The following is a 19,670-nucleotide window of genomic DNA, read 5'->3' as shown; positions in this document are numbered from 1 at the left end:
CTGCTCGGTGCTCCTTGTGATGACTTTTCTTTCTGCTCTTCCAGTCGCACAATCTCCAGTGCTATCTTCATACCAACTGGCTTTTGTTTTTATCCCCTCAAATCTGCTCTAAAACTGACCTCTAGTGACTTTTTCATTTTTACTTATTATACTTTTCAATTCCAGAATTTCCACCTGGTTCTCTTACAGTGCTCACCTCCAGGGGTCTCTGTTTAAGACACCGTGTCGTCGCACATCCTTGAGTTAGTCAGGCATGGCCTCCTCTGGTTGTTAGAACATCTCGTAGTGGCTGCTCTGACATCTGGCCTGCCAAGTCCAACAGCTGGCCCCTTTGAAAGTACTTCCCATTGCCTGCTTTCCCCCGTGGGTTGGTCACTGTTTCCTGTTCCTTTGTGTGTCCCATAACTTTTCCATTGAAACCTAGACATTTTGGTCAGGTATTATAGTGACTCTGCATATGGCCACCCCACCCCCCATGCCCCTGGGGTGGATGTCATTGCTCACCTATTTGACTAGTCATGTGGCTGAGCTTACTCTCTGGAGTCTGTGCCTGCATTGTGTAGCCTTTTGTTTCCTACTCAGGTTTTTTTCCCCCATTTTAATTCCTAGCTTAGTCATCTAGAGGCTGCCCTTGGATCAGCAAAAGTCCCTGGTTGGGCAGCGGTGCACTTGAGCCCCTGCCATCTGGATTTTCTCCTGTACACTTGTGGCTACTTTTCTTTCCAGAGTTCAGCACATCTGTATTTGTCCTTGGCAAACCCCACCTTTTGGACACTGGGGACACACACACAGGCTATCCACCTGGATTCTCTGACTTTACTTGATACGTCTGATTTCCCGCCTGCCTTCCTAAATTGTGTATGTCATTTTAGTACACTTTGTTCAAATGAAAACTTTATAATTGTCATATGCTTCTAATACCATTAAATGACAGCAGAAATCAAAATCAGTGAATAATTCTTTAAAAGATTCTGGTTATTTGGAATGAACTATTCCCTGGGCCCCAGCTTAAGTCACACTATGTTCTTTTTTTTTAATATTTATTTTTTTAGTTTTAAGTGGACACAATATCTTTATTTTACATTTATGTGGCGCTGAGGATCGAACCCAGTGCTTCAAGCGTGCTAGGCGAGCGCTCTACCACTGAGCCACTACCCACGCCCCACACTGTGTTCTTAATCTGGGTTCTGCATGTTTAAGAGGTAGCAGGGTAAGTACCACGTCAACTCAGCTGCCCCTGTGCGTGTGATAACATGGCCATTGTGTCTAGTAAAACTCAAGCTGCTGGCTGAATTGTCCCTCTCTGTGTGCCCACCTGTAGACGGCTCGACTCCTTTCAGGGTACAGTGACTCATTGTGATGCTGGTGATTCCTCCATGCTGGGCAGATCCTGAGACAGAGCCACCTGTGCCACCCAGCCACAGCCTTGTTGGTTCAGAATAAGGGTCCCATTCTAGCGTCCAGTACCAGCGCTACAGATTAGCCACATGCTTTTCTGAAGGGAAATGCGTATATTCTGCTTTCTGGCTGTTCAGGACTTGGACCTGCGTTAGTTTAGGAAGCCTCCTCTCTTTGGCCAGTCTGCTTCAGTCTGCTGACATAGGCTGGTGTGCCTCATCACCCTTCCTGAGCAGGGCAGAGGACTGGAACAGGCAGGAGCCTTCGTGGGCCCAAATGTCTCCCTGTGCATGTGCGTCTCCAGGAGTGTTTTTGGTTTGGGTTTGGTTTGGTGCTAGAGATAGAACCCAGAGCCTACCACAGGCTGAGTGGCACCCTGAGCCCCTGGGAATATGTTTTCTAAGCCATGACTGGCGCTCTTAGCAGGAGATATCACAGATTCATTGTGCTCTGATGCAAAGCTGAGTAAGTCAGAATGGGGACTGGTGATATAGCTCAGTTGGCAGAGCGTTTGCCTCTCATGCACAAGGCCCTGGGTTCAATCCCCAGCTCCACACACACACACAAAGGTCAGAATGTTTATACAGAGTGAGGAATGAAATACTTTGGTCAAGAACTCTTTCTCTGTGGCGAGCACACAGCAGTTCTGTAGGACCTAGTGCTCTGGCTTTGGATACACAGCAGTTCTGCCAGCGAGTCTGAGCTGGCCGCTGGCTTGAGGAGTCCCAGGGTCCTGTGCCTTGGAGTTACTGGATTCTGCTTCAGCAGCCACAGATGGGCTATGTGCACTTTGTGAACTGGACCATCAGGAACCGAGCAGGAACCACATAGTTACTGTGTTTGCTTCTTTTCTTCCAGGGAGATGACAGTCTATCTGCAATTACCTTTGACTCAGACTTTGAGACGGTGAGTATTAATCATGACTTGCAGCTGCTGCTTATTCTGCCCTTACACGTGCTCCTCAGAGAGTAGAATAGGCCGAGTGGCACAGATGTCCTTAACCAGGATACAATCCTGAATGCTCCTTGGTGTTTGAAAAGTTTTAATCCCTTGGTGGGATTTAAATTATTTAGATTATAATTTTAAAACTTTTTTTCTAGAAAAGATCCTGAGCAGGGTTCACCTGAGGCCAGTGACCAGTCCCGCATCTGGTTTTGGCCTGCTCACTGCCCCCAGTCCTCACATGAGGGAAGGTGGAGCTTGGTGAGGCCGGAGAGCCCACTTCCAGAGCCAAGATAGCCTGGCCAGCAGCGGGGCCGCTGGGGTGCTGGGAACCAGCTGGGAGGGGTCAGGAAGTAGGTGGTCAAGCCCAAAGGCCCACGATGGTGCTGTAGTTGGCCTTTCTTAGTTTGTTTGCCACTGTGCCAGGTGACAGAGGAAGCCTGCTAACTGCTTGCTTAGAGATAAGCAAAAGAAGCTTGTCATGTAGATGGTTCTAGCAAAACAGTGGCCTGTCAGCACTGAGGGAACCAGCAAGCTTTGGCTCCACTCTAGGGCACTGTCCCCTAGAAGGACCCTGTCTGAAAAGCTGAGGGGTGTCCTGCCACATCCCTGGGGCTGGGGTCCAAAGTGCCCCTTGGAGGAGCAGCGACCCAGGCTAGCCCCTAGGTAGAATTTAGCCTCCCTCAGACAGAGGGTTCGCTGTGTTCCCCCAGGGGAAGCGAGGGAAGTTCCCGTCAGAGTGAAGTGCATGAGGAAGACGAGGTTGGAGGGCGATGGTGTTTTCCCTGAGACAGAACTGGCGAGGATTAGAAGCAAATTTGCACCCAGTTCTGCATTGACATCATGGTTGTCACGGCAGACAGGCCGACACAGAGGGCCACTCCTTCTGGACTCGTCTTCCTCCGTGGGATTTGCAGTTACTTAGGGTTTTCATCTTGCCCAACCTGCTGTGGGGACACAGGTTGCATCAGTGCCCCAGAACTGAGCTCGAGGACAGTGGGGCCGGGGAGCGGAGAAGATGCCTTACCTGGGCTCTTCCCTCTGAGCTCTCAGGGCCCCCTCCTTGAGTTTCCTGTTTTAGGACTTGTCTGAGAGCACGTGGTGCCCCTCAGCCTCAGTCCTGGCATAGGGCTCTACTGAGCTCATTTGCCCTCATCCCCTCATACTGACCGCCTGGACCCTCCCCACACACGGCAGGGTTCCATAACAGGAACCCCCAGGGAAGGACAGAAAGCTCAGCTTGCTTTATGTCACCTCTTCTTTCTTTCAGAAAGCAAGAAGGAAAGGTTTCCACAAGCCTCCCACATCACCAAGTGAGTATGAGCAGGCCTTCTGCCCCTGTACCCGCCCTGACCCTGGAGTGTTTCCAAAAGCTGCCTGTCCCTGGTGTCCCACAGAAAGCAGAGGACATTTCTTTACTTGTGCCACGGGGTAGGAGAGACATGGTGTCATTGGGACAAGCCCCATTTGCTTTGGAACCTCAGGTGTGTGTGCTCCTGGGGTCCCCACCTGTCCCAGGCACCAAGCTATCAGGCTGCAGCTCCTGAGCAGGGCCCAGCCACTGTCCCACTGAGCCTCCCATGAGACACAGCACATTGTGGCCTTTCTTTTTTCTTTCTCTTGGTTTCTCAAGCCAGAATACTGCCAAAGTTAAAGGATGTTTTTAAGTTAGGATGTATTTCTTGAGCATCAAAGCTGTTCCTCTGGGCCCAGTACTGAGAAGGTGTGGATATTCCAAGGCAGAAGGGAAGTTCACCTTTTTGTTCTTGGGATTCCCCGGGCTCATTTTGCTGCCAGGGTTCCCCTCATCCTTAGCAGGATGAGAACAGCTTTGTTCTTCTCCACGGATGGCCTAGAGGCAGCTCCTGCTGGTGGAACTTTGCCATGCTGGGCCAGTCCAGATGCAGCGAGGCCTCCTGATTTGTCTCTGTTGTTCTAACGCTGCTCTGGGACACAGTGACCTGGTTGCTAGTCTCACAAATGTGCTCATGGAAGATGTGAAACCCTAGACTGGCTTCCTTTTGCTACCCATCAGCCTGTAGCCTTTCCCACCCTTATCATCTGTATACATGTGGTTTTATATATGTTATGTGTGTATCATGTGTTTCAATCACATTTAGTTGTACACAGGATATATTCAGAGAATGCAAGTGAACTTTCACAGTGGACAGAGAAAACATAATTACAAAAGTACATTCTTGTAAAGAACACATTATATGTTAAGAATAAATATACATATTAGAAAGAAATCATGGGCTGGGGCTGTAGCTCCACGGCAGAGCACTTGCCTAGCATGCATGAGGTGCTGGGTTCCATCCTCAGCACCACATAAAAATAAACAATAAAGGCATTCTGTCCATTTGCAACTACAAAAAGAAAAAAAAAAAAAAAAAAACGAAAGAAAGAAATCATTTGGCAGTTGGAATTTTTGAGGTTTGTGTCAGCTTTTTGTCACTATGACCAAAACACCCAACAAGAACAGCTTAGAGAGGAGGAAAAGTTTATTTTGGCTCATAGGTCCAGGTTCAGTTCACAGTCAGTCCACTGCTCTGGGCCCAGCATGAGACAGAATATCTGGGAGAAAGGTATGGTAGATGAGCACTGCTCCACTCAGCCAGGAGGCCAGGAGAGACAGGGGAGGGGGCTGCAGGGAAGGTGCACCCTCTGGGCACATCCTCAGTGACCCACCTCTCCAGCCACCTGCCACATGCAGTCAGTCCATTCAGACCAAGACAGACTGATTAGGTCACGACTCTTAGAATCTAATCATTTTACCTCTGCGCATTGCTGTGTTAACAGGAGCCTTGGGGGACATGTCCAGATGGTAACCTTGTCCTTCCTTGGAGAACACTGAGAATTGATATAAAAGTACAGGTGTTTGGGTTTCAAACCTTTTCATTTTAGAATTATTTTGTTTCAGCCCTTTGGCTTGAAAGTAACTAAGGTCAACATCATTCACTATTCTTATTGAATGTCAAGCATTTCAAGTGTTAGAAATCATCATAATCAAATTGTATTCATGTAGAGTTCTGTAAGGGTCAGGATGTTTTTTTTTCCACGGGACTCATGTAGACCAGGGCTCTTAGCCGACCAGAGCCAGGGCTGTACTTGACCTGGTGGTGTGGCCTCACCCTGTCTCTCTACCTGCTGCCTCTGCTCTGCTTCTTCAGGACCCCGTGCTTCCAGCTGCCCCTTGGGCCTGCCCTCAGCTCCCCTGTCTTTCCTCTCCCATAGTCCTCTGGGGCCCCTGGAGCAAAGCTCACACAGTCCTCTCCGCTGTTGGCTCAGCATATCTCACTGCCCAGGGCTCAGGGACACTGCCTCCCAGCTCGGATGGAGTCATATCCTCCTAACCTTGTTCATGAGCTGCTTTTCTGTCTGTGAAAGGCTGTGATGGCAGGGACCCTGTCTATCCTGTTCACTTAACATTCAGCTCATGAATGTCTAATCAGTGTGTGGATCAGGGAGGGGGGGGATGCTGTAACCAGAGTGTTCCAGGCGCTGCTCTGTGAGGAGAGGGCATCTGCCCTGAGGCTTCCTCCCATTTGATTTGCAGGTGCTATCAAATAACACAGCGGGTTCCCACTGGCCTGTTTTCACTTTCTCTTCTGCCCCAGCTTTTACCCTTGCGTATGTTTTCCTGAAAAATTCTTACTATGGAATCCCTACTGTTCATTGATAAATCCTCAACCTTTAGAAGGGAAATGTAATTTATGGGCCCTTTTTCTGATCACTAATTTACTTTTGTAAATGACAGTTTAAACAAACAGTTAAAGTAAGGAAAGCCATCAGAATATCCCTGAGGTGGGTATTGTGGCTCCGGGGTACCTGAAAACACATCCAGAGCAGAGCATTCTTGGTTATAAGTTGTGAAGTCATGGAAAAAAAACCAACTCATATAAGCATAGTAGACTTAAATTTTCAGGACCTTCTACAGATATGAATTTCATTGCTATTTAAAATACATGTGGTTGGGCACAGTGGTACACACCTGTAATCCCAAGGGTTCAGGAGATTGAGGCAGGAGGATCAAAAGTTCAAGACCAACCTCAGCAATTTAGCAAGGCCCTAAGCAACTTAGCCCTATCTCAAAATAAAAAATAAAAAGAACTGTGGAGGGCTGGGGATGTAGCTCAGTTGGTAGAGTGCTTGCCTCGCATGCACAAGGCCCTGGGTTCAATCCCCAGCACCACAAAAAAAGAAAAAGAAAAAAAAAGAACCGGGGATGTACCTCACTAGTAAAGCATGGCTGGGTCAATCCCAGGACCAAAAAACAAACAAAAAAGTTTTTAACATTTTGATGAGAAAAACAAGAATGCCCTGGAAAAGTATAATTTTTATCATTTCTTCTAGATAGTTTACATGTTCCATTTCAAATATTATTGCTGTATCACTATGTAGCAAAATGAAAAATATTTTGTGTTAAATATAAAGGATGTAAAGTTATATGTTCGCCATGATTGTGACTATGTAAAAATATATACATATCTGGAAAAAAATTGAATGGGACATTAAATATTATAACGTTAGAATTCTAATAGTAATAGAATTTTATATTTTTAAGTTTCCAATTATTTTTCCTTTATAATAAAAATTAAAAGAGAAATGTAAATGCATATACGTATATAAAATAACTGTAATGCTGGGTGCACACTTATAACTGCACTTACTTGGGAGTCAGAGGCAGGAGAATGACTTGAGTTCAGGGGTTCTAGGCCAACATGGGCCACACAGTGAGACTCTGTCTCATAACACAAGTAACTATTTTAGAATTTTTGCCAGAATGTTTTTATCTAGAATCAGCATGCCCTTTGAATACTTCATTGTATCATTTTTTTCTTTCTGAAGTGCATGTGTTGGGAGTTGATGTTTTCCAACTCGGAAACCACATATTGTCTTTTTTTAGAGTCACCCTATTACTCTAAGCCGAGAAAAGCAGCATCCTGGCGGTCTCTCAGGACAGTGGGGAGCATGCCTCTGAGTGGCAGAATGTCCCTAACCCCACAGAAGCTCTGGCTGGGAGCTCCAAAGCAAGGTATGTGGTTGCTCCCACCGGGGCCCTGCTGCTCAAGAGTAGGGTTTTAGGAACCGCAGTGGAAGTTTGAGAAGGAGCTTTGACATTCCTTGTTTGAATTGCATGGGTCTTAGTCTTGCAGACACTGAGCATGTAGTCAGAGTTGCATGTCATATGTAGACCATGGATGATGTCCCTACTTCTGCTTGAGTGACGCCATAGCCTCTTGGTTCTCTGGTTGTCTCTGTGCTGCTCAGTGGCAGTGGTGTGTGGGAGCCAGCTCCTACCAGTTTCCAGGTCCAGGTGTTAAATTTTTAGGAGTTTTGTGGGCTGATGAGTCTCACACTAGCAGCTTGAAATTGGGCGTGATGGGGCTGGGGTTGTGGCTCAGTGGTAAAGCACTTGCCTTGTACGTGTGAGTTCCATCATCAGCAGCACATAAAAAATGAATAAATAAAATAAAGATATTGTGTCCATCTACAATTAAAGAAAAGAAAAAGAAATGGCACAGTGGAAATATTACATCCTGGAAATGGGCAAATGTATTTTTGAGATCTTATTGTTAGACATCAGCACACCACTGACGGCTGATAGCACGGGGTGATGTAAACTTCCTTCAGTTTAGGAAAGTTGGTGAGAGGCAAACCCACCATTGTGCTTGCTTGTACCTGTCATATTAAATCTGTGCATGCTCAAACCAGGAACTCTGGTCCAACCCCTGAACTCCAGCCTCACCTTGGAGCACACCTGGACCCACCCCCAGTAGCACTCCCAACTGCCTGGCCAAAGCTATGAGAGCAAAGCGGTCAGACCTCAGGTGTTCCGCCAGCAATGCAGAGCATATTGGTGGTCAAGGGCAGGGCTGAGGAAAACCAGAAAGGAAGCCTCTCACAGCCAGGCTTTCATTGTGCCAACCTCCCTAAACTTAGAGTCTTATTTACATTTCTTACATAAACAGTATTAGAAACAAATATGATTAGCAAATAATAAAAAGCTTGAATCTCACCAAAAACAACTGACTTGTTTTACGTCTCTGTATTTCTCTCCAGTCCTCCCCACGAATCCTGCTCCTTTCTGTAAAGGAGAGCCACTTGCAGGGCCTGGTGACAGCTGCTCTCGCTGTCCCCCCTGTTGTTTTTGCTGTCAGGAGTTACAGTTCAGTAGTCCAGATTCCTAGCATATTAGGGGTCGTATTAAAGCCAAAGCAAACCAGGTTGCTTTTGCACAACGGCAGTCCCGGCTACTTGGGAGGCTGAGGCAGGAGGGTCTTGAGTCTGAGGCCAGTATGGGCAACTTAGCAAGACCCTGTCTCAAAATAAAAAACAGAAATAAAAAAGGGCTGGGCATATAGCTCAATGGTAGAGCACCCCTGGACTCAATCCCCAGTCCTGGGGAGGCGGGGGGTAAAGTTGTACTGGTTTTGCCTTGGAATGGGTGCTAATGATATATATATTTAAAAAAAAAAAAAAAAATATATATATATATATATATGTTTTTTATCTGTTATTTAAAGTCTATTACTTCTTCCAGGTCTTCTTTTCTTTTAAATATTTTTTTAGTTGTAGACTGACACAATACCTTTATTTTATTTATTTATTTTTATATGGTGCTGAGGATCAAACCCAGTGCCTCATATGTGCAAGGCAGGCACTCTACCACTGAGCCACCATCCCAGCCCTGTCACTCTCCTTCTGTGACTCCTTTCCTTAATCCTTTTACTATAATTAAACTCTGCATTTATCTTTATTTTTCTTTTCTGTATCATTACCATTTGTGTGTGTGTGTGTGTGTGTGTGTTTCCTTGCTATTTTTTAAAGTACCACAATGGGGTAAAAGTGAAAGTTTTTTGCTCCTCTTTTTTTGTTCTCCTCTTAAAAGAATAATTTTATTGACTTTCAGGTTTTCCTTAAGGCATAGCCAAGAATTCTTTCTTCTTCCTGATGATTTCCTAAGAGGCTTGCATGTCTTCCTCTAGGTCACGTCCCGGGGACTACCGTCTACAGAGAAAAAGAAGATATGTATGATGAGATTATTGAGTTGAAGAAGGTAGTACTCTGTCTGCATCTTATTGATTTTAGCAGGGCCAGCCTTCAATGACAGTGTCAGTGCAGGGACGGCCTTCCATAACAGTGGATTCAAAATCACCTAGTCGAAATGCGTCTTCAGGACTGCATTTAGGCTGGCATGAGAGGGTGAGCAGGGCATTGGCAGCCAGCTGGCAAGGAGTCTGGAGCATCTCACCAGAGCAGCTCAGCATGGCAAGAGAGCCCAGGCAGCTGCCTATGCAGCCTTTGCTGCTGGTCCAGAGAGAGCACTCAGGTTTTAGTCCTGTGACCATGGGGGCTGCCCAGTAGTGAGGGGGCTTCCTGCAGAGCACGCACACACCCACACACAGATGTCTCAAGCAGAGGTCAGGCTGTTCTTGAAGGGTGGCATAGGGACAATTCCCATCTTGTTGGAAGACTATTCTAAATGGACCTGAGAGCCCTGACACTGAACGGCAGTGCTGTGGTGCTCTTTAGCACTCTGGGAAGGGTCTTCTTGGCTAGAAATGTGGTTCTGGAGAAATGGTGCTGACCCCATTCAGACTCACCAGTGTGGTCTCTGGGTAGAGTCAGCCTGGGTTCCAGATTCAGAAAGGAGAGAATTGCTTTTTAATACTCCATCCTTAGGATCTTGAGCATCAGTTCATTTTTCTACATAAGCAATGTCTCAGTTTTCTGTTAAAAATTGGGGATGATACCGAGAAATAGCTTAGGGCTGCTTAGCATGTGCCAGGACCTGGGTTCCATCCCCAGGACCACCAGTACAAAATGGAGAGGGATATAATCATACTGATTTCATAGGCTTGTCATACCATAGGCCAGAAAGTGCTTGGTAGGCAGTAAGAGATCAGTAAGTTCTGGCCACTTTTTAAAACCTTGTTTGAAATAATTACAGATCCTGGGATATGTGTACATGCATGTCCCAGGACATGTTGTGTGGACAGTGCAGAGGGGCTGCTGTCCCCTTCGCTTGCCTCCTGTGGTTAGGTTTCACAACTTCCATACAATATCCATACCAGAAAGTTGTCATTGGTACAATGTGAGTGTGATTGTCCCATCCCAGGTGTAGATTCACAGAGTGTGTGTCTCTCTGTCATATCCCAAGTGCATGTGGCCCTGCATCCTGTCCCAGGGAGAAGTCTGTGGTGTGTGTTGTAGTCTTGTGTCCCGTCCCAGGTGGCAATCCACAGTGTGTGCTGAGGCATTCTTTTTTTTTTTTTTTCTTTAGTCATTACATATGAAGAAAAGCGACGTAGATCTGATGAGAACAAAGCTTCGGCGCTTGGAAGAGGAAAATAATAGGAAAGATAGGCAGATAGAACAGCTTTTGGACCCAGGTCGAGTAAGTTCCTGACCTCATGGTGGACTCCTGTCTAGAGTCACTGTCACACGGGGGGACAAGCTGAGCTACACGTGGACCTCATGTCTCAATCTGTTTACTGCAGGGCCCAGATTTTGTTCGGACCCTGGCAGAGAAAAGGCCCGATGCTGGTTGGGTAAGTAGTCTGGTTCCCCAGAGAGGAGAGCCTTCCCCCAAGACCGTAGACAGGAGCAGGTGCGCACGGAGGGAAGCTGCTTCCCTGAAGCCCTTGCACACACAGAGCCGCAGAGCAGGGATGGCCACAGAGCCTCCGGGAACCATTCTCTGTGGAGCCAAGGGGTGCCGCAGTCTGGCTGGGCACAAATGCCGCAGTCTGGCTGGGCACACAGTCACGAGCCACCACACAGCTTGTAGATTCAAACAGCAACTCTTTATTCCCGAACTCACACCAGCCGTCTACAATCACGTTCTGGGGAAATCCACGTTCTCTGCCCAAATTCACGTTCTCTGCCCAAATCCACCTCCTCTGGGCTTCTATCTCCAAAATATACTGTCTAAATCCCGTGAGAACTCAAGGGGAACTCAGGCAGCAGGATACGCCCTATTCCCAGCAGGAATAATCTTAAACCTTAAACCTGGAACCTAAACTGGGAACGCCCTAAACACGATTATCTTAAAACCGGGAACACCCTAATCTGCCTTGGTCCTTGAGCAAGGTCACGTACATTCAATGTCACTGCAACATGGGGTACGCTGGCAAGGAAATTGTCATACCTACTTGGCTAATGGCTCCCAGCATCTCCCCCCTTCTGATTAATTAAACAACAAGCAATGTGGCTTAAGGACCGTGCCTGGTAGGTTGTCCAATTCAACATATGGTTCTTACCCGTCATCGGAAAACTGACCTTTAGGCGTCAGCCTCCTGTCTTAGGTTGATACCACTGCAATTGAATCATACCCGTCACTGACTACCGGTCCAGCATACAGCCATACTTGTGGATAGGTCTATGCACCAGTGGGGGGTGAGGTTCTTTGCCTCACCTCTGTTGGCCCCCAAATTTGGCCTTGGTGCCAGTGGGGGAGTGAGGTTAATGTGGCTTATGGACCGTGCCTGGTAGGTTGTCCAATTCAACATATGGTTCTTACCCGTCATCGGAAAACTGACCTTTAGGCGTCAGCCTCCTGTCTTAGGTTGATACCACTGCAATTGGATCATACCCGTCACTGACTACCGGTCCAGCATAAGCCATTGGCCCCCAAATTTTAGACCATCACTAGCAGAAGGGAGGAGGATACAGAAATGCCACGACACCAAGCCAATTGACGGCTCCTTGGGAAAAATTGCATCACTGGTGACACCATCAGCAAAGATATGCCAGCATTACCACAATTCGCTGCACCAAACGATAGTTACATAGTCCAGGCAAGTTCTGCAAGCAGTTCAAAGCAGAGGAATCTATCAATATGTCCATTTCCTCCCAAAATCCGTTTCCTCCCAAAGTAAGTTGACTCTTTGAGCATTACTTGTTGAGTTCTTCACCGGCACTGGGATGGAGATAGGAATTCTGGCAATGATGCTAAAGAGACATTATCCTGAAAAGAATTATTAAATATAATGAAAAGGAAAGGTGAAAGTAAACAAACAGATCTGTTAACCTACTTTAAAAACAATCCTTAACAGCTTTTTACCTAATTTAAATTAGTAAACAAACAGATCTGTTAACCACCTTTAAAAACAATCCTTAACAGCTGTTTACATAATTTAAATTAAACCATTTAAATCACGTGAATAAAAAAATAATAATAATTCGGATCCATATTTTCATGAGCGCTCCTCATATAAGAAATATGGACATACGCACATACAGACATACAACACAAAACACAAGAGTGTACACAAACGTACAACACATAAGAAAATAGTAAAGGCCTTGTAGCTTTACCTAGGTGAAATCTCCATTGCAATGTTTAAAAACTCCATAGTCAAAAAATAAAACTGATCAGAAAAACATTAACCTAGGTTTGTATGAGCTCAAAAAATAAAAATAGAACCTTATGATGTGGAAAAATGCAATAATAAAATACCTATTGAAAAAAAGCATCCTGGTTAATCACTGTCACAGATGTAAGAATGGCCAAGCTGGAGTTCTGGATATCAGCTGTTATGGATTTGAGTCAAATCATCTTCTTTTCGATCTGTAGAAACTGTTTTAGTTAATCTCTCTGGAATCCAAATGGGCTGCTGTTCTCCCTGTGGAAAAACACAAACAGACCCCCGACTCCAGACAATCACTGGGTCAGGACCTTTCCATTGTCCTGTTAGAATATCTTTCCAAAGTACTTTAGGCTTATGTACATTTTTTGGATACATATGCCTTTCCGCAGCACTAAGTCCTGATGAATCCAAATTTAAAAAGTTTAGAGTAAAAAGCATTATTTTAAGTTTATCTTTGGGGGATATATACCCCCTTCCAATTCCCTCTTTTTGCTTTAATAAGTATATGTCTGTATCTAATAGTTGTCTTAGCTTTTTGCATTTTCTATCTGTGTAATACCTTACTTGACATTTTCAACCGTTTTCTATCTTATTTCTATCTTCTAGTTTTTTTCCCTAAGGTTTGTATTTTTACCCTTAGTTGCTTATTTTTCTCCTAGTTTTTTTTTTTTTTTCCTATTTTGTGGGTATAAAATTCTTGTCTTCCTACTTTTTTTTATCTTTCTACATCTTCTTTATCTTTATTCTTTTTAACTTTCTATACTTCTGTCTTTAAAGTTTTTCACTTTAAATTTTTAATCTTCTTTATCTAAATATCTTTTATCCTATTATCTTCCCATTTTTTTAAAGTAATGCCTTTAAGATTAAGCTTCTTTCCTCCATCATGAAGGCATTTTAACCATCTTCAATTTAACCTTTTAAAGCCTTTTAATTATCATCTATACTGTACTTTTAAATGTACTTTTTCACCACCTACAGCTTCACTCTTTTAAACGAGGCTTAGATTTTGTTTAAATCGCTTCAATGTTAGTTTACATGGCTGCCTTTCAACCAAAGGCCTTTTTTTAAACTCCATTGAGAAGCTTTGTCTCAATCTGCCATGTACAAATATCTTTTTCTTCTTTCTTCCTTTCTCAAGCTTTTAAATTAAGTCTAGTTTCCTCAAATTCTTTTTAAATGGCATTTTACAACTTTTTACTTTACCACACAGATTATATCATCTAGAATCATTTCTTTTTCCTTTAACCTTTTATATTAAAATATATTCCCACATCTTGAATCTTTTTATATCTCTTTTTTAACTGTTAACCCTTTTTATAAATTTACATTCTGAAACAACTCTTATAAAATTTCTGATTTAGACAAATTACTCCACTTTAATAAGATGAAAGACTTTCATGTTTTTTATGATACTATAATACTATAATTGAAACCCAACTGAAAATTTTTCTACTCTTTGTATATAAATTACACATGATAGAATCTTAACACTTAGTAACCTTGTTTTAGCAAAGACACAGACACAAAGCAATATTAAACTTTTTCCATTCACCAATTTATGAAAACACACATAATGTTTAAATAGCACTAAGTCCTGATGAATCCAAATTTAAAAAGTTTAGAGTAAAAAGCGTTATTTTAAGTTTATCTTTGGGGGATATATACCCCCTTCCAATTCCCTCTTTTTGCTTTAATAAGTATATGTCTGTATCTAATAGTTGTCTTAGCTTTTTGCATTTTCTATCTGTGTAATACCTTACTTGACATTTTCAACCATTTTCTATCTTATTTCTATCTTCTAGTTTTTTTTTTTTCCTAAGGTTTGTATTTTTACCCTTAGTTGCTTATTTTCCTCCTAGTTTTTTTTTTTTCCTATTTTGTGGGTTTAAAATTATTGTCTTCCTACATCTTTTCTATCTTCCTATATCTTTTTTATCTTTATTCTTTTTAACTTTCTATACTTCTGTCTTTAAAGTTTTTCACTTTAAATTTTTAATCTTCTTTATCTAAATATCTTTTATCCTATTATCTTCCGATTTTTTTTAAAGTAATGCCTTTAAGATTAAGCTTCTTTCCTCCATCATGAAGGCATTTTAACCACCTTTAATTTAACCTTTTAAAGCCTTTTAATTATCATCTATACTGTACTTTTAAATGTACTTTTTCACCACCTACAGCTTCACTCTTTTAAAAGAGGGTTAGATTTTGTTTAAATCGCTTCAATGTTAGTTTACATGGCTGCCTTTCAACCAAAGGCTTCTTTTTTTTTTTTTTAAACTCCATTGAGAAGCTTTGTCTCAATCTGCCATGTACAAATACCTTTTTCTTCTTTCTTCCTTTCTCAAGCTTTTAAAGTAAGTCTAGTTTCCTCAAAATCTTTTTTAAATGGCATTTTACACCTTTTTACTTTACCACACACAGATTATCTCATCTAGAAACATTTCTTTTTCCTTTAACCTTTTATATTAAAATATATTTCCACATCTTGAATTTTTTTCTATCTCTTTTTTAGCCATTAACCCTTTTTATAAATTCACATTTTGAAACAACCCTTATAAAATTTCTGATTTAGACAAATTACTCCACTTTAATAAGATGAAAGACTTTCATGTTTTTTATGATACTATAATACTATAATTGAAACCCAACTGAAAATTTTTCTACTCTTTGTATATAAATTACACATGATAGAATCTTAACACTTAGTAACCTTGTTTTAGCAAAGACACAGACACAAAGCAATATTAAACTTTTTCCATTCACCAATTTATGAAAACACACATAATGTTTAAATATATTACCTTATGGAACTTAATAAGTAAAGAGTACTTGATTTCATATTTAGTGGCTGATATTTTAACACTTTAGCTTTGTAAATTAATCCGCAGCACTAAGTCCTGATGAATCCAAATTTAAAAAGTTTAGAGTAAAAAGCATTATTTTAAGTTTATCTTTGGGGGATATATACCCCCTTCCAATTCCCTCTTTTTGCTTTAATAAGTATATGTCTGTATCTAATAGTTGTCTTAGCTTTTTGCATTTTCTATCTGTAATACCTTACTTGACATTTTCAATCCTTCAAGATTGATCAAGGGGAGTGAGCAGGACCCCAAACACATTACAGAGCAAAACAGTCACAAGGGTCAACTTCCCCATCATGCCCAGACACACCTGTGCTTAACAAGTGTTCTGATTTAAAACAGAGAAACAAACAGCAATAAAATAAAGTCCCTAAAGCAGATATAAACACCTCTCCCATTGTACAATAATACACAGCAAGTGGATGAAACAAAGCAAGGGTTAGTGGAGCCTTTGGTTAATGCTGTGGCAACAAACGAGACAGCATTTGGAGAAAAATATATCACCATAAACTCTATGAGTCAGGAAGTAAATTTTTTTTTGAAATGTGAGAACTAAAACGGGAAGAGATAAACTTTTGAGACTATTGAATACAAAGAGCAAAATAATAGTGGACTTGATAATATAAAATTAAAATTTATATGAAAACCCATGAGGCTGAAACAATATAATGGAGAGGGAAGGATATCTATCTATCTATTTATTTATTTATTTATTTTGGGTACTGGATGTTTTAACCCAGGGGTGCTTTAGCGCCGAACCACATCCCCAGCCCTTTTTTATTTTTTGGTGGTGCTGGGGATTGAACCCAGGGCCCTATGTATAGGAGACAAGCGCTCTACCAGCTGAGCTATGTCCTCAGCCTCCATTTTTATTTTTTTTTATTATTATTGTCTTTTTTATCTCGTTAAGTTTTTCCAGGTCTTGCTAAATGGCTGGTGTTGGCTTTGAACTTGCCTCAGTTTGAGATGCTAGGCATGCACCGCCATGCCCAGTGAGAAGGATATTCTTGATCAATTCTACAGTGTTTTCTGGATGGGCATGTTGACACATGCCTATAATCCCAGGGCTCAGAAGACAGGAGGATTGCAGGTTCAAAGCCAGCCTCAGCAATTTCGCGAGACCCTGTCTCAAAATAAAAAGGGCTAGGGATGTGGCTCGGTGGTAAAGCACCCCGAGTTCAATCCCCCAGTATCAAAAAAAAACAAAACCCAAAACAAAAAAAAACATTGTTTTCTGTCCACAATATGCACAAAATCTGTACAAATCTCTAAAGGAAAAAGTCTGTTCTGAAACATATACATATATATGTCATATAGAAATATAATCCATTTAGCATAAATGAATAAAGCCTAGCTGTCTGCCTAGGACAGCACTTGATCAATATTTAACAATGGTTGTGAATGAATCGATATGTTTCTACAAGAAAATACACTTCTTCATAACTCCCAAGTTATGTAATTATTGACTCTACACTTGTACATGGTCTCATTTGAACTTTTGTAGCAGGGACTTCAAACCCTATTTGTAAAATCAGGACACCGAGGTTAAAAGATTTGCCCACCTTGGGCTCCCAGCTACTGACTCTACGCGCTGTGAGGGCAGGCTGGTATCCCTCCCCACCCCATCACCCATCATCTCACCAGCAGTAGGTACCTGAGTGAAGAGATTATTTTAAATTGCTCTGTGAGTAAACACTTTGCACCATAAAGCAACAAAAATAACACAAATGATCAAAACCAACATCATCAGGGCTAACAAAAAAATAGGTCTCCTCAGGACTTGAACACAGCATGCCAGGTTGGCACGCCGTGTTAAAGCAGTGCGTGTCAAATCGTGCCTACCATTTATCTGACACTGCTCCTTAGGACTGTCTCTCGAGAAAATAATCCAGCATCAGAAGCCATTTGCACAATGACATTTACAGCTGCCCACTTTGGCAGGAAATTTGAGGAAAGCCATTTAAGAAAACGTATTCACCTACTACTAAATTAAAATCTGATTTACAAGTTGTCTACTCAAAAGAAAAGGATGTTCTTTAGGGAATAGAAGCTGTGATCTCCCAAGGAGATGTTAACGGAGGAGGAGAAAATGACCCAGTAGCGCAGCCTTCCTGCCCAGGTGGAGAGGGGGGCCCTGGGGATCTTCCAGGCAACCTGCTCCTCGGCCCTCTCACCCCACTGGGAAGACTGAGTTGTCACTGTGTGGGTGAGCGTCAGTGGCCTTAACGTCCAGACTTGTGATGGCTTCCTTTTATTAAAACAACTAACAGCACATCCTGCCCGTTCTCCTAAGCACACAGTACAGGGAGTCGGGCTACCTTTGGGTGCAGACAGTTGGCCGCCATGCCCCTGCCCCGCCTGGCGGGCATCTCATTCTTCCTAATGACTCGCTCAGCTCCAGGCAGTGAGAGGACACTGGGGCCTTTGTGGTTGCTGCGTGTAGCCTAGAAGATAGTGGCTAAGGAAGGAAGGACAGGTGGACGTGGAAGTGCCCTCAGCGGACAGAAGTGCAGAGTGCTGTGGGGTCACCTAGAAGGGGACACCCAACCAGCCTGGGGAATGGACAGCCGAGCCTGTAGCCGTTGGGAGACAGTGGCTGAGGTGGTGGCCTTCTGTCAGCAGGTCATCAACGGGCTGAAGCAGAGGATCTTCAAGCTGGAGCAGCAGTGCAAGGAGAAGGACAGCACCATCAAGTATGCAGCGTCCTGGGCCTGCACGGGAGGGTCACAGGGTCCGGGCCAGGCCACCCTGCCACTGCAGCTGGCCATCTTCTGCCTTTTACTTCCTTGTTGGTTTTGTTCTGCCTTCCCATTGCCACTTGTCTGCCAACCTCCGTCCATGTCCCCGTTCCCACCCAAAGTGAAGGCAGGGACTAGCTGCCTCTCTGTCTTTCAAATGTGCATTCTCTCCAGATGTCACCAGGGAACAGTCTTTCCCTTCAGTGATTTCCTTATTTATTTAGGAAATGCTTTTCCCCCTAGGATTCCTTGGAATGAATTTCCTAGATCTTGGTATAGCCGGTGGCACACAGACCCTGCCCCTGGCATCTCCCAGGCAGGCACTTGCTGTGGCTACCCAGGCTTCTTTACCTGTCTGTCTTTACCAGTCTGGTTGGTGTGAAGAGGTGGTCTTTCTTGGCTCTGCTTAAGTTCAAGTCTTGTATTCAATTTCCTTTCTTTATTTCTTGCTAAAATTTGGCACCTTCAAGTGAGTTGGTTATTTGCCAATTCCCCCGTGTTTTAGAGTGCTGACTCAGCTTTCACCTCCTTGAGTGCCTTTTGCCTAAAGCCTATGGTCTGTGAGAACAAAATGACACAGTAACAGCACGAGGGGAGAAAACCATCCTCTTCTTAATAAAACTGGTCATTCTCCCCACCTGCCCCCAGAGACGGTCTGTCCAACCTCTGAGGACTTTCAGCAGCTAATCTACAGTTATCAAGGCAGTTTTATCTTCTTCTTTGGAGAAGAATGTCTTCTGGGATTTTTCAACTCTTGGGAAGTGGTAGTCTAACCCAGAGGGGCACTCTGGTGTGAGGACTCTTCCTGTCTGACACAGCATGCCCCATTTGTTCAACGCTAAAGCTCACTGAGGGGCCACTCTTCTCTCCCACCAGTTTCTCTCCCTCTCTCTTTTTTTGTTTTTTGTTTTTGTTGTTTTTTGGTACCGAGGATTGAACTCAGGGATGCTTAACCATTGAGCCATATGCCCAACCCTTTTTTTCATATATATTTTTTTATTTAGAGACAGAGTCTTGCTGAATTGTTTAGGGTCTCATTAAGTTGCTGAGGCTGGGTTTGAACTTACAGCCCTCCTCCTCAGCCTCCTGAGCTGCTGGGATTACAGCCATGCACCACTGTCCCTAGCTCCCGCCAGGTTCTCTTCTTAAGCCATGCCTTCCCTCAGTGTTCTGGGAACTCCTGGTCCTTTGGCCCTGGGAGGAGGTTTGCAGGGACCCAAACCTGCCATGTTAACTCTGAACTTGGGTCCCCAGCAAACTCCAGACTGACATGAAGACCACCAACTTGGAGGAGATGAGGATCGCCATGGACACTTACTACGAGGAGGTGTGTGCTCCCTCCGCGGCACGTGGAA

General features: G+C 43.5%; 1 protein-coding gene and 2 non-coding genes across 9 annotated transcripts in view; all 3 read left to right on the top strand.

Annotated features, from left to right (window-relative positions):
• Nucleotides 1-19,670, top strand: part of Iqce (IQ motif containing E) — a 53,751-nt gene that overhangs the window by 5,856 nt on the left and 28,225 nt on the right. For 6 of the 7 annotated variants that reach the window (XR_006853717.2, XR_006853714.2, XR_006853715.2 and 3 more), the window contains exons 2-9: nucleotides 2,257-2,304; nucleotides 3,611-3,653; nucleotides 7,247-7,375; nucleotides 9,330-9,400; nucleotides 10,628-10,741; nucleotides 10,845-10,895; nucleotides 18,197-18,270; nucleotides 19,570-19,642. Coding sequence is in view for 3 of the 7 variants with exons in the window: in XM_046453804.2 (XP_046309760.1) it covers nucleotides 2,257-2,304; nucleotides 3,611-3,653; nucleotides 7,247-7,375; nucleotides 9,330-9,400; nucleotides 10,628-10,741; nucleotides 10,845-10,895; nucleotides 18,197-18,270; nucleotides 19,570-19,642 (603 nt within the window). In the remaining 4 variants the exon portion in view is untranslated. The remainder of the gene's footprint in view (nucleotides 1-2,256; nucleotides 2,305-3,610; nucleotides 3,654-7,246; nucleotides 7,376-9,329; nucleotides 9,401-10,627; nucleotides 10,742-10,844; nucleotides 10,896-18,196; nucleotides 18,271-19,569; nucleotides 19,643-19,670) is intronic. The other variant, XR_006853716.2, reaches the window with a different exon arrangement.
• Nucleotides 1,883-1,956, top strand: Trnae-cuc (transfer RNA glutamic acid (anticodon CUC)). The gene has a single exon. It is a non-coding gene; the product is annotated as a tRNA-Glu (tRNA).
• Nucleotides 6,462-6,535, top strand: Trnaa-cgc (transfer RNA alanine (anticodon CGC)). The gene has a single exon. It is a non-coding gene; the product is annotated as a tRNA-Ala (tRNA).

Source organism: Marmota monax, unplaced genomic scaffold, assembly GCF_021218885.2.
Source record: "Marmota monax isolate L192 unplaced genomic scaffold, Marmota_monax_Labrador192_F-V1.1 WCK01_AAM20220418_F8-fsc00338, whole genome shotgun sequence".
NCBI classification, from domain to species: domain Eukaryota; kingdom Metazoa; phylum Chordata; class Mammalia; order Rodentia; family Sciuridae; genus Marmota; species Marmota monax.
The sequence above is the reverse complement of the archived record's forward strand: the minus strand, read 5'-3'. Positions and strand labels throughout refer to the sequence as shown.